Source organism: Sinocyclocheilus rhinocerous, unplaced genomic scaffold, assembly GCF_001515625.1.
Source record: "Sinocyclocheilus rhinocerous isolate Xijiao unplaced genomic scaffold, SAMN03320098_v1.1 scaffold82, whole genome shotgun sequence".
Lineage (NCBI taxonomy): Eukaryota > Metazoa > Chordata > Actinopteri > Cypriniformes > Cyprinidae > Sinocyclocheilus > Sinocyclocheilus rhinocerous.
Window position 1 is genome coordinate 128826 of NW_015644168.1, and position 12309 is coordinate 141134.

Sequence of the window (12309 nt, forward strand, 5' to 3'; positions counted from 1 at the left end):
ACATTACTCTTAGGACATCGCAAACTAATTTTTTTCATGAATATGACTTAACCTGATGGAGGACGCGCTCTGTCATTCAGGCAGTCTCTCTCTCTCTCTCGCTGTTTAGGCATGTTTTGTGCCGTTGATCGTCATCGTCATCCTTATTAAATAAAACATTTATTCATGCTTGGGTGTCAGCGGTGAATCCAGTGGAGAGAAATCCCCCACCACTAACTGCAAACTGGCTGGCAGATCTGCCTCCATTTTGTTAGCAACACCCCACCTTCCAACATTCAATCAATTCCCGAAGGACGAAATGAAGTCCCGCCCTCTCATTTCAGATGCCGTTTCACTCAGATATACATCACAGTAGAGAAGAAAAGCCAATCGCAACTTCCGTTTCATGTCGACTTTAAGGGGCGATATTTGCCCCCTGGAAGTGATTTCCTGGGCATTTTTCTTTACCTTTGTGAGTGTGTGTATATACTGTATATATATATATATATATATCAATCGCCATCGCAAGGGCTGTGCCAAGTGTGTGACCGCACAAGGCCTTGCGCCTCTATGGGCCTCATGCCAAAATAAAGTGTTTTTGTCCTACAAAAGACTATAATAGCTAAAAATCATAACTAATAGTGAGACTATGTGTATCATGATTCTGTATTATAATGTTTCTTAAAAATGTAGTAGAACTTCGTCAATGTTGGGCGGAAACCTTGTACGTTCATAACTTTTCAGGAAATTAGAAGTGCATCGCATTACGTTTTCATCAATTTACACATTGTAAAGTTTAGTGGAGCTATGTCGGCACCCAATTTTTTCTGACATTTGGCCAAAATGTCATGTTATTAAAGATGAACTTCTTGCTATGATTGATGGCAAAAAATCTGTGAAATTCAATAACAATTCAAATTTTTAGTATCTCTTTTAGTATCTTTTAAAAGGTTATTTTAAAATGTATTCCTGTGATGCAAAGCTGAATTATTACTCCAGTCTTCAGTGTCACATGATCGGTCAGAAATCATTTTTCGTCATCGTTTTATTTAATTGGGCACGTGCAGTTTTTGCCCCCATATCCTGAATTTGGAGGGCATCATTGTCCATGGTGGTGGCATTTTTGCCCCAAGCCCCTGGTTAATTTCCGCCCCTGATCGAACGCAGTCTCACCTTCGCTGTGTGGGCTGCCAGCGCTGCCGCCCCCTGCAGTGAAGCTGTGGCTGGGGTCGTGCACAGGGTGGGGATTGTACGGGTGAGGGATCGGGTATTGATAAGGGAACGTGAGCGGCCAAGGAGCTACACCAGAAGCTGAATTTTCAGCATTATTACTCCAGTCTTCAGTGTCACATGATCGGTCAGAAATCATTTTTCATCATCGTTTTATTTAATTGGGCACGTGCAGTTTTTGCCCCCATATCCTGAATTTGGAGGGCATCATTGTCCATTGTGGTGGCATTTTTGCCCCAAGCCCCTGGTTAATTTCCGCCCCTGATCGAACGCAGTCTCACCTTCGCTGTGTGGGCTGCCAGCGCTGCCGCCCCCTGCAGTGAAGCTGTGGCTGGGGTCGTGCACAGGGTGGGGATTGTACGGGTGAGGGATCGGGTATTGATAAGGGAACGTGAGCGGCCAGGGAGCTACACCAGGGTGAGGCAACGGAGCCAGAGTGTCCTGGTCAGATGCCCCACTAGAACCATCATGGTCATGCAAGGTGAGACTGGCCATATCTGAGACAGAAGAGGAACAAACAGGAGGGAATAAAGTTTACTCCAAATGAATAAATAAAAGATGCTTTGACGTGAAAGAGTGGGGACAAATCGAAGAACTAAAGATCAGGAACTCACTGCCACACAAGTCACCAAAGATGTAATAGCACTGTTCAGAGAAGGTGATCTTGTTGACAGTGTGCCGTATGTAGCCAGCTTTTAGCAGGTTGCTGGTGTATTTGCGTGCCTCCCGTCTATCAGTAAAGCCCTCGACGTGATGATAGATCCAATCCACCACATCTGAACCTGAGAGGAAAACTAATATTTTACTTCTGAAGACACTAGCGGAATATCCACATCCAACTTCAATTTAATGAATTCTCGGAAATTAATTATTATTTAAAACAATTAAGATTGTTACCAATAAAATCAAATACAAAAGAGGTTGTAAATTCACCCTTGTGAAAAAGAAGTAGCCTTTAGAAAAGAGTACTTATTATGAAAATAAGGTTTTTGAATTTTACTTTATAAGAGCATACTTGAGTGAACTGAGTATAATACATTTGCGTGCTATTTACATTTTAATTAAAATTTATTAAATAGTGTTATTAATTTATATTAAATGCAGTTTTTTTACTAAAGAGTGCTTTTTAGCCCACTAAAGTAGGTAGTAAGTAGTAAATATATTCGCTATTATACATTTGTAATGATGAAGTTGAACTTAAGTACATTTAAAATACAATAACTGTAATATCCAATATCACACTACAGTAAAATTATGATCAAGTACATGTGCTTTAGTATGTTAGTCAACACATCAAAATAAGTGTACTTCTTTAAGATTATTAAACATACTTAACACATAGTAATTAAAAGTAGTTAAAGTGGGACAACATAAGGATTGTAACTTTAAAGTAAAACATTTAAATTGACTTTTAAAAAGTGTACTTAAGTGTGTTGGAGAAACGGTCAAGAAAGTGTCACTCTTTAAGTGCATATAAGTGGTATTTTATTCAATTATTATTATATTATCTATTACAGTTTTTACAAAAATATACTTTCAAGATTTGAAACACACTACTAGTGCACATTCAATACAGTTAAAGGGATAGTTCACCCAAAAATGAAAATTCTGTCATTAATTACTCACCCTCATTTTGTTTCAAACCCGTAAGACCTTCGTTCATCTTCGGAACACAAATTAAGATATTTTTGATGGAATCTGAGAGCTGTCTGACCCTGCATAGACAGCAACACAACTGAAATGTTCCCAAGTCCAGAGACGTAGCAAGGAGATCTGTAAAATAATCCATGTGACATCAGTGGTTCAACAGTAATTTTAAGAATCTGCGAGAATACTTTTTGTGCGCAAAAGAAAAAAAAATAACGACTTTATTTTAAAATTCGTCTCTTCCGCGTCACGCTGTAGCGCCATTTTGGAGAATATCCGCTGACGTAAACAGCGTATCAATGGCGCTACAGGGTGATGCGGAGGAGACGAATTTTAAAATAAAGTCGTTATTTCTTTTTCTTTTGCGCACAAAAAGTATTCTCGTAGCTTCGTATAATTACAGTTGAACCACTGATGTCACATGGATTATTTTACAGATCTCCTTGCTACGTCTCTGGACTTGGGAACATTTCAGTTGCGTTGCTGTCTATGCAGGGTCAGACAGCTCTCAGAATCCATCAAAAATATCTTAATTTGTGTTCCGAAGATGAACGGAGGTCTTACAGGTTTGAAACGACTTCATTTTCATTTTTGGGTGAACTATCCCTTTAAGCACACTTCTTTTTCACACAGGTATAAATGGACAGATACTGACAATGATGAAACATCAAACATGAGATCACAGATAAAAAAAGAGGAATTTATTATGAGGACCTGTTTATCCCTTTTGGTGGCATTTTCCCTCCATGCTAAAGTTAAATTTTAAGAGTGAGGCTGCAAGTTTACCTATGAAGGCATTGGGGATGGTGATCTTTAGCCACATTCTGTCCCGCACCTCCAGCCCTGACTCTGGAGATGCCATTGCTTTGGCTACTGCTGCCATGTCGCTATGGATGGACAGATGGAAATCATCGAACCCTGCAGAGTAAAGCACAATGTGATGGTGCACAGCAGTCTACAGATGTGAGTGAACTTACAAAGACGTGCTCTGAACATCAAGATGTTGTAGCCGTTATCAACTGATCTAGGAGGAGTTTCTGATTTCTCAGACATCACAAATCAATCTAATTTCCCTTGTGAAAAAGAGGTGTGCTTAACTGTATTTAATGTGCACTTGTAGTGTACTTTAAATCTTAAAAGTACACTTTCATGACTCTCTTAACACTTAAGTGCTCTTTGTAATAATGCCAAATTAATAATAATTTAAAGTGCATTTAAAAAAAAGTTTTAATAATCTTTTGTCATGCTTTAAAGAAGTACACTTACTTTTATGTGTTGACTAACATACTAAAGCATACTAATACAAATTTAAACTATAATAAATTTTTTTAAATTGTAAATAACATGCAATTATGTGTAAACATTACATTCAGTTCATAGTAATAGATTCTCTTATTTTTAGTATTTTATATGTAAAAGTATTCTAAAGTGTACTTCTTTTTCACAAGGGCTGTACAGCCTAATTTTTATAATTTACTGCATGTGTTTTGTTCAAGACTACTCACAAATCTTTAATTTTCATTTGACCAACTCAGTTGGTAAGGGCTACAGTCACAACACAGTAAGCAGTGGGTTTGCAGATGAAGTCATCCTCTGGCGACAGACGGCAGGCACAGCAGAGGTGGATTATGGGAAGGGTGGGTGGATAAACACTTACGCTCAGTCTCTGGAATGGAGCTTGTGATGGAGGAGCTGGTGGAGGTGATTGTGCTCATGGAAGGGCTCATACCGTACACTGGGTACGCCCCCGTCATAGCGGCAGTGTGAGACACCCAGGCAGCAGGGTCTATGGGACGGATCGGCTCACCTGAACAAACACAGGGGGAGTAAACAGATGCCTGGTCACTTTAGATGCTACCAAAGAGGTCAAAAACAGTAATGTTTTAATTTGAACTATGAAAGTGAAATGGTTGCGAACAGCACTTCATGTTTAAAAGAATAGTTCACCCAGAAATTAAATTTACTCACCCTGAGGCTATCCAAGATGTAGATGAGTTTGTTTCTTCATCTGAGAAATTCAGCATTAAATCACTTGCTCACCAATGGATGCTCTGCAGTGAATGGGTGCCGTCAGAATGAGAGTCCAAACAGCTGATAAAAACATCACAATAATCCACACGACTCCAGTCCATCAATTAACGTCTTGTGAAGTGAAAAGCTGCATCTTTGTAAGAAACGAATCCATCATTGAGACATTTTAACTTTAAACCATCACTGCTGGCCAAAATTCAAGTCCATAATCCATAATAACACATCCTCCAGTGAAAAAGTCCATTCCCTCTCACAACAAAATCCACTGACATATTTGTTTAGAATTTTTATTTACATATTTGTTTTCAGAGCTTGAACTTTTGAAGATGTTTTCACTGGAGAAAGCAATATTATGGATAGAAGAGCGATGGTCTGAAGTTAAAACTGTCTTAAATGAGGATTTGTTTCTTACAAACACGCAGCTTTTCACTTCACAAGATGTTAACTGGTGGACTGGAGTGGTGTGGATTACTTGTGGATTATTGTGATGTTTTTATCAGACTCTCATTCTGACGGCACCCATTCACTGCAGAGGATCCATTTGTGAGCAAGTGATGTAATGCTACACTTCTCCAAATCTTATGAAGAAACAAACTCATCTACATCTTGGATAGCCTCAGGGTGACTTCATTTTCATATATGGGCGAACTATTTCTTTAATAGCACTGTAACGCAGTAGCTCTCTTACTTCGTGGGAGGGTGAAACAGCTACGAGGGTTTGGATCCCAACATTTGGCCACAGTCAGTGTGATGGGTCTGTAAATGTGAACATACACAAAAAAAACATCAGTGCTGATATAAATCTCATTTAGTCCATAATGAGAGCATGGGACATCACAACGCTCACTTCTTACCCAGGTTTATGGACAATCTCTCGTAGCACCCTCACTGCGTCATCATTACTCATGTTCTCAAAGTTGATATCGTTCACCTACAACAAAACAAGCAACTCGTAGAAATCACAAACAGCCACCATGATCAGGAATATCTTACAGTATAAATCAAACCTGCAGAAGCATGTCACCAGGCTCAATGCGTCCGTCAGCAGCCACCGCACCGCCCTTCATGATGGAGCCGATGTAGATTCCTCCATCGCCCCTTTCATTACTCTGCCCGACTATACTGATGCCCAGAAAATTATACTTCTCTATAGTAAGGGGGAGAGAGAAAAACAAAAATGAAAGATGAACAGCAGACTATAGATTTAGTAATGTGAGAATGCAACATTTTTATTTTAAACTTTTGTTAAAATGTAAAAAGAAAAGGAAATCAATCCCCACTTTCAGTTTTTTTTTAAATTATTATTATTATTATTTTTGTTTGTTTGTTTGATTAAACAGTCTCTGGTAAAGATTTTGTGTTATTGGATCTTGGATTTTAAGCAGTTAATACTTTTATTCAGCAAGGATGCATTAAACTGATCAAAATGTTAGTAAAGACCTTTATAATGCTACAAAAATGTATTTGTGACCCTAGACCACAAAACCATTCATAAGGGTAAATTTTCTAAAAAAATGAGATTTATACATCATCTGAAAACTGAATAAATAAGCTTTGTTAGGATAGGACGATATTTGGCTGAGATACAACTATTTGAAAATCTGGAATATGAGGGTGCAAAAAAAATCAAAATATTGAGAAAATCACCTTTAAAGTTGTCCAAATGAAGTTCTTAGCAATGCATATTACTAATCAAAAATTAAGTTTAAATATATTTACAGTAGGAAATTTACAAAATGTCTTTAAGGAACATGATCTTTACTTAATATCCTAATGATTTTTGGCATAAAAGAAAAATCTATAATTTTGACCCATACAATGTATCTTACACATCAAAGTTTAATACTTTTAATAATATAACTTTTCACAATCTAATTAAATCCAGATGGAAGGCTGAAATTTCTGCTCTACATTTCTGTTCGTGTCTCATTACTAAATGTGGTTAGTGAATGTCATTCATGTTGTCTTTAACAGAGTGGTGCAGACACACAGATATACATGTGCACATACTCACCCATGTTTAATGTGACAGTTATGATGTTCAGAGACATGGTGGAGTCAGTTATGCTGCTGAACGACGAGGACTGGAGAGATCGAGAGAAAGAGAGCGAGAGATGAGGACACACTTAAAGAGACAAAACTTCAACACTGATAGCCATGAGGTTTATCTGGAGTCTCACCCTCTCCATTCTGGGTGCTTTGGGTTTCCGTCTGTGGCGGCGATGGCGTCTCACGAGACGTGACGATGTGCTCTGCTCCGTAGAGCTGCTGAACCTGTAGCAGCATCACAGATGACACACGATCTTCAAAACATCATATTCAGCCTGAAAATGTCTTTTGTGCACATATAATGCACATTACAGTCCTCTCAGCTCTGATTGGTCGTGAGAGTCACGTGATGCATACCAGCCAATCGTCTGCATTAGTGTAGTAGTGTATCAGAGCATGGAAAACCTTGCTTTGTGTTGGCTTTCCAGAGCATGTGATTTGAGTGTACATTAAGTAATCTTCATGAGGAGACGATATGAGGGGCCATAAGCTACAATTAACATGTATAGTTCAAACATATCTCTGACTCTTACAATTATATTCAATCTTTTTGTATATATAACTTTATAATGTCCATATTCAGATGACCTCTGTTAAGATTGGCCTCTTTACATATGAAAAATATCAGCATAGTTCACAGTCATTAATCAAGACAGGGCAGAAAGGGTCCTTGTCATAGGTTTTATTATCTTTATGCAAAAATACTTTGGACCCTTAAAAACTATTTTGGATCTTTAAGATTTTTTGGCATTTTGACATTATTTTCAGGACCATCAAGCTCATCCTGCCCTTTAATTCTCATTACGGTAATGCAAACTACAGAGTGTCATTCTTATTATTGTAACATAGAAAATAAAAATTAACATTTAAAAAAAAAAAACTTTTTTTTTTCTCTCAAATTTTTTTAGTGCTGTCAAACGATTAATCGTGATTAATCGCATCCATAATAAAAGTTTTGTTTACATAATATATGTGTGTATATACTGTGTATATTTATTATGTATATACAAATACAAACACATGCATGCATATATTTAAGAAAAATGTTATGTTTATAAATATTTAATATAAAATATAAGAATATGAATATATAAATGTATAAATGTAAATATTTTCCAAATATATACTGTATATGTGTGTATTTATACTGTATATACATAATAAATATACACAGTACACATACATACGTATATATAATGTAAACAAAATTTTTATTTTGGATGCGATTAATCGCGATTAATCGTTTGACAGCACTAATTTTTATTTGAATAATAAATAATTGAAAAACTAGTATTTTGTACAGTAATACAATAAAAATGGACTGTATTACTGTAATGAACATCATTGTTAAAAACGATGCGAAAGAAATGAATAGATTTTTTGAAATCATTGCGAAATAGTATTTGCACTGTAATACAATAACACTTGGACCTTATTACTGTAATAAATATTACTGCTAAAAATAATGTGAAAGAAATTCATTTATTTTGCTAAAAAAAATCAATGCAAAACTGTCTATTTTGTACTATAATGCAGTAAAAAATTACTGTATTACTGTAACAAAAATCAGCATTAAAAATAATGAGAAATTTATTTTACTAAAACATATTACAAAATAGTATTCTTTACTGAAATACAATAAAAAAATGGAGTGCATTACTATAAAGAAAATCATTTGTAAAAAATTATGAGAAAGACCATACCAGATGCACTACAATAATGTGAACTGAGGCAAATTGTCCTGAAATTGTAAACAATACTAAGGACATTTTTATTTTTTGTCAAATAAGATGCCGCATACAGAAATGTATAAATTAAAATATGAATGAAAAAATATCTTGGTTGCATGAATTTCCCTTAAAAATAATGATATTATTATTTTGAGAAGTAAAACATACAATAGTAATAAATGTACGTCATAATTTCTTCAAGTTAAACCAAACTTTTATTTTGGTGGTTTGTCGTGAAGATCTTTGAGTTTCATGTTTGTATTTGATGGTAGTTTTTCTCAAATTAAACTTAAAGTGAAGTGACTCTCAGAGCAGATGAAATTCATGTGTTTATGTCTGCATATTTTGAGACGACAGATGTTAAAAACACAGTGAGCATCACGTGTGTTTGAGTTTGTGTAGTAGACCAAGCTACACAGACATACTAGCAACATGCACTGACTGACTGTTGTCGTGTTTATTTCTGTTCTTAGAATAATCTACATCGAGTAAAAATGTGAACCTGGAGCACAAAACCAGTCTTAAGTCGCTTGGGTATATTTGTAGCAATAGCCAAAAAAACATTGTATGGGTCAAAATTATCCATTTTTCTATTATGCCAAAAATCATTAAGATATTAATTAAAGATCATGTTCCATGAAGATATTTTGTAAATTTCCTACCGTAAATATATAAAAACTTAATTTTTGATTAATAATATGCATTGCTAAGGACTTCATTTGGACAACTTTAAAGGCGATTTTCTCAATATTTTGATTTTTTTGCACCCTCAGATTCCAGATTTTCAAATAGTTGTATCTCGGCCAAATATTGTCCTATCCTAACAAACCATACATCAATGGAAAGCTGATGATGTATACATCTCAATTAAAAAAAGTTTGACCCTTATGACTGGTTTTATGGACCAGGGTCACAAATGTCAAGAGCTTATCATCGTTACTGACATTATTGACAAAGTGATCCTGATATGAAATTGTTTATCGCCCAGCCCTACATCAGACATCTGTTTCAAAAGAGTAAGAGAAATGCTTGTTTTCCATGACTGGTTTCTTGAAATAAGTCTGTGAGAGCAGGACTCACCTGCTAGTAGAGTCCTCCTCCTCTGAGTCGAAGAAGCTGGTGGTGTCCAGCTCACTGCTCATCAGTGTGGACGAGCTCTTATAGCCGGCGATCTCCGGCCTGCGCTCCGGCCGCGAGTGACCGTTCAACCGGCCTCCTGCAGCACACAACACTCATCAAACAAGCCTGTGTGTTTCCTCATCATTAGCCAGGACTGACTTATGGGTAAACTCACCATGGTCATGTGTATCTTTCCTACGAGGCCTCTCTCTCTCCCTCTCTCGGTCTCTGTCTCTGACTCTCTCTCGCTCTCGGTCTCTTCTCAGCGATGGACCCACCTCAGGCTCGGTATCATTGCCCAGGTCATCCTGACTTCCCACTGCATTCGCACTGGATCAAAGAGGAAGACAGAGTGATGAAGGACGAGTGTCCAGAAGACAGATGGTGACTAACACGTAGCTGAGTGACACGTGCCACACACACAATTCACACATGAAGGCTTTTTAAAGAGAACTCAGTCAATTAGTGATAGATGATGTATGAACAAAACCATTTCTAAACAGGTTTTACTTAATGATTAATTTGTTAATCAATTCGTAAAGCATCTGTAAATCATTGAACTATGAAGGAGTGTCATGTTAGAATCATAGACAACTCAACATTCAACCTATTCAATACAATTAAACAAAATCACTGTGATGAACAGCAGTATTGAACATGTAATTCATATTATAGTCAGATAAAAATAAAACCATTAAAAAAGTTACTTGAAATCCCATACAGAAATATATATTTATATATATATATATATACAGTATATATATACACACACACACATTTATTTTATTTATTATTATTATTATTTTCTTGAAAATATACTAAACAAAAAATGGCCCAAAATATATTAGTAAAATATATATTTACATAAATACATATTTTTGGTACATTTTTAAATATATTTATAAAACATAATTTTTTAAAATATATTTTTAAAATAAAATAAAAACTTTAACATATTTTATTTGAGTTAGCTGCCAACAATTCTCATTTTTGTAACTCGAAGTACTAAAATAACTCAAACTAAATAAACTAAAACTAAAACTAAAAAAAACTCAATGGACAAAAGCCCACAAAAAATTACTAAAACTTTAACTAAATTTAAAGTGAAAACAGAAAATACAAAAAGAAAAGAAAAGAAAATAGATAATATATTTAATAGTGTTTTCCTATAATAGTATAATACTATTATAGTATATCAATGATACTAAAGTAACACTGGAAAGAACACATGCACAGACAGTATGTGTTTCATTAGCCAGTCACGCCATAATCAAGCTTAATGAGCAGCATTTTCTAGCTATCTTTAAAGCTATTCTTTAAAGCTATAAAGCATCAATAGTACACAAAATGTGTACAGAAAACCAGTGGTTCCCAACCCTGGTCCTGGAGGCACCCCAACACTGCATGTTTTGCATGTCTCCTTAATGAAACACACCTGATTCAGATCATCATCTCATTAGTAGAGACTCCAAGACCTGGAATTGTTGTGTCAGAGAAAGGAGACATGCAAAGTGTGCAGTGTTGGGTTGCCTCCAGGACCAGGGTTGGGAACCACTGCAGTAAACATTCACAATGAAAACCTAATTATGGCTAATAACCATGGCCGGACTTACCATTGGGCTTGAATTGGCTGCAGCCCAGGGGCCCCGCCTTGTAGGGGGCCCCGCCTTAACCCGTTTACATTTGTTCAGTTATGTGCCAGTCAGAAATTATTAGCCGCATTTCAACTGCGCACACGGGCCAGCCGGGGCTAACAGCTTCCAGCTTCCAACTACAACATTCGAACCCATAATCAAACAGCATAAACTGGAAGTTATGATTTTTTTTCACATGGAAAAAGGACACACGTATTAAATCACGTCTGCGCTGCGCCGAATCGCCGATTAATTTGTGATCACATGGCTACTTTAAATGGTCCCATTAAGCCTTTAGCCCAAAAGAGCGCACATTTACAAAGATAATGATAAATTCTCACATGTTCACGCCTCACTTCTTTACAGAGGATGATTCTATATTATATTAATGTTCCACTAAATTAATCTGAAGAGTTTTGAGCGCTCTTTCCCATCCAAAGACTATAGAATACCCTAATATCTTACAGGAACTTTGTCTCGTCTCACTACCACCACACAAAGTGGAGCAGAAATTTCATCAAAGCGATTTAAAAAAATAAAAATAGCCATTTACAGGGTTCGTACGGTCATGAAAAACCCAGAAAGCTTTGGAAAAGTCGTGGAAATTTATTTTACAAATCTCTATATAATAGAATATATGTTTAATCACGTCCTGAATCTCGGTGCGGGATTGCGCATTTTGGTTTTACTCATTTTCGCAGGTTTCGCACGTTTGGAAAATTCCCGCAAACATTTATTTAATATACAAATGTAGGTTAGATGAGTTAAAAAAATTCACACAGAATATCAGATTAAGTCAATCATTTGAAAACAGCGTGAGTGGTTCAGCTGTACCGCGTCTTCTCATTCTCACTCTCACTCTCTCAAAATTGCCTCACATCAGCGCATCT

General features: G+C 36.2%; 1 protein-coding gene across 1 annotated transcript in view; it reads right to left on the bottom strand.

Moving 5' to 3' along the window:
• Positions 1 to 12309, bottom strand: part of dvl3b (dishevelled segment polarity protein 3b) — a 34786-nt gene that overhangs the window by 1813 nt on the left and 20664 nt on the right. Inside the window, exons 4-14 of the mRNA XM_016575702.1 lie at positions 9961 to 10115; positions 9747 to 9882; positions 7068 to 7161; positions 6902 to 6971; positions 5895 to 6034; positions 5742 to 5818; positions 5576 to 5643; positions 4514 to 4663; positions 3643 to 3774; positions 1824 to 1991; positions 1491 to 1706 (exon numbers count right to left, since the gene is read on the bottom strand). Of these exons, the coding sequence (XP_016431188.1) occupies positions 1491 to 1706; positions 1824 to 1991; positions 3643 to 3774; positions 4514 to 4663; positions 5576 to 5643; positions 5742 to 5818; positions 5895 to 6034; positions 6902 to 6971; positions 7068 to 7161; positions 9747 to 9882; positions 9961 to 10115 (1406 nt within the window). The remainder of the gene's footprint in view (positions 1 to 1490; positions 1707 to 1823; positions 1992 to 3642; positions 3775 to 4513; positions 4664 to 5575; positions 5644 to 5741; positions 5819 to 5894; positions 6035 to 6901; positions 6972 to 7067; positions 7162 to 9746; positions 9883 to 9960; positions 10116 to 12309) is intronic.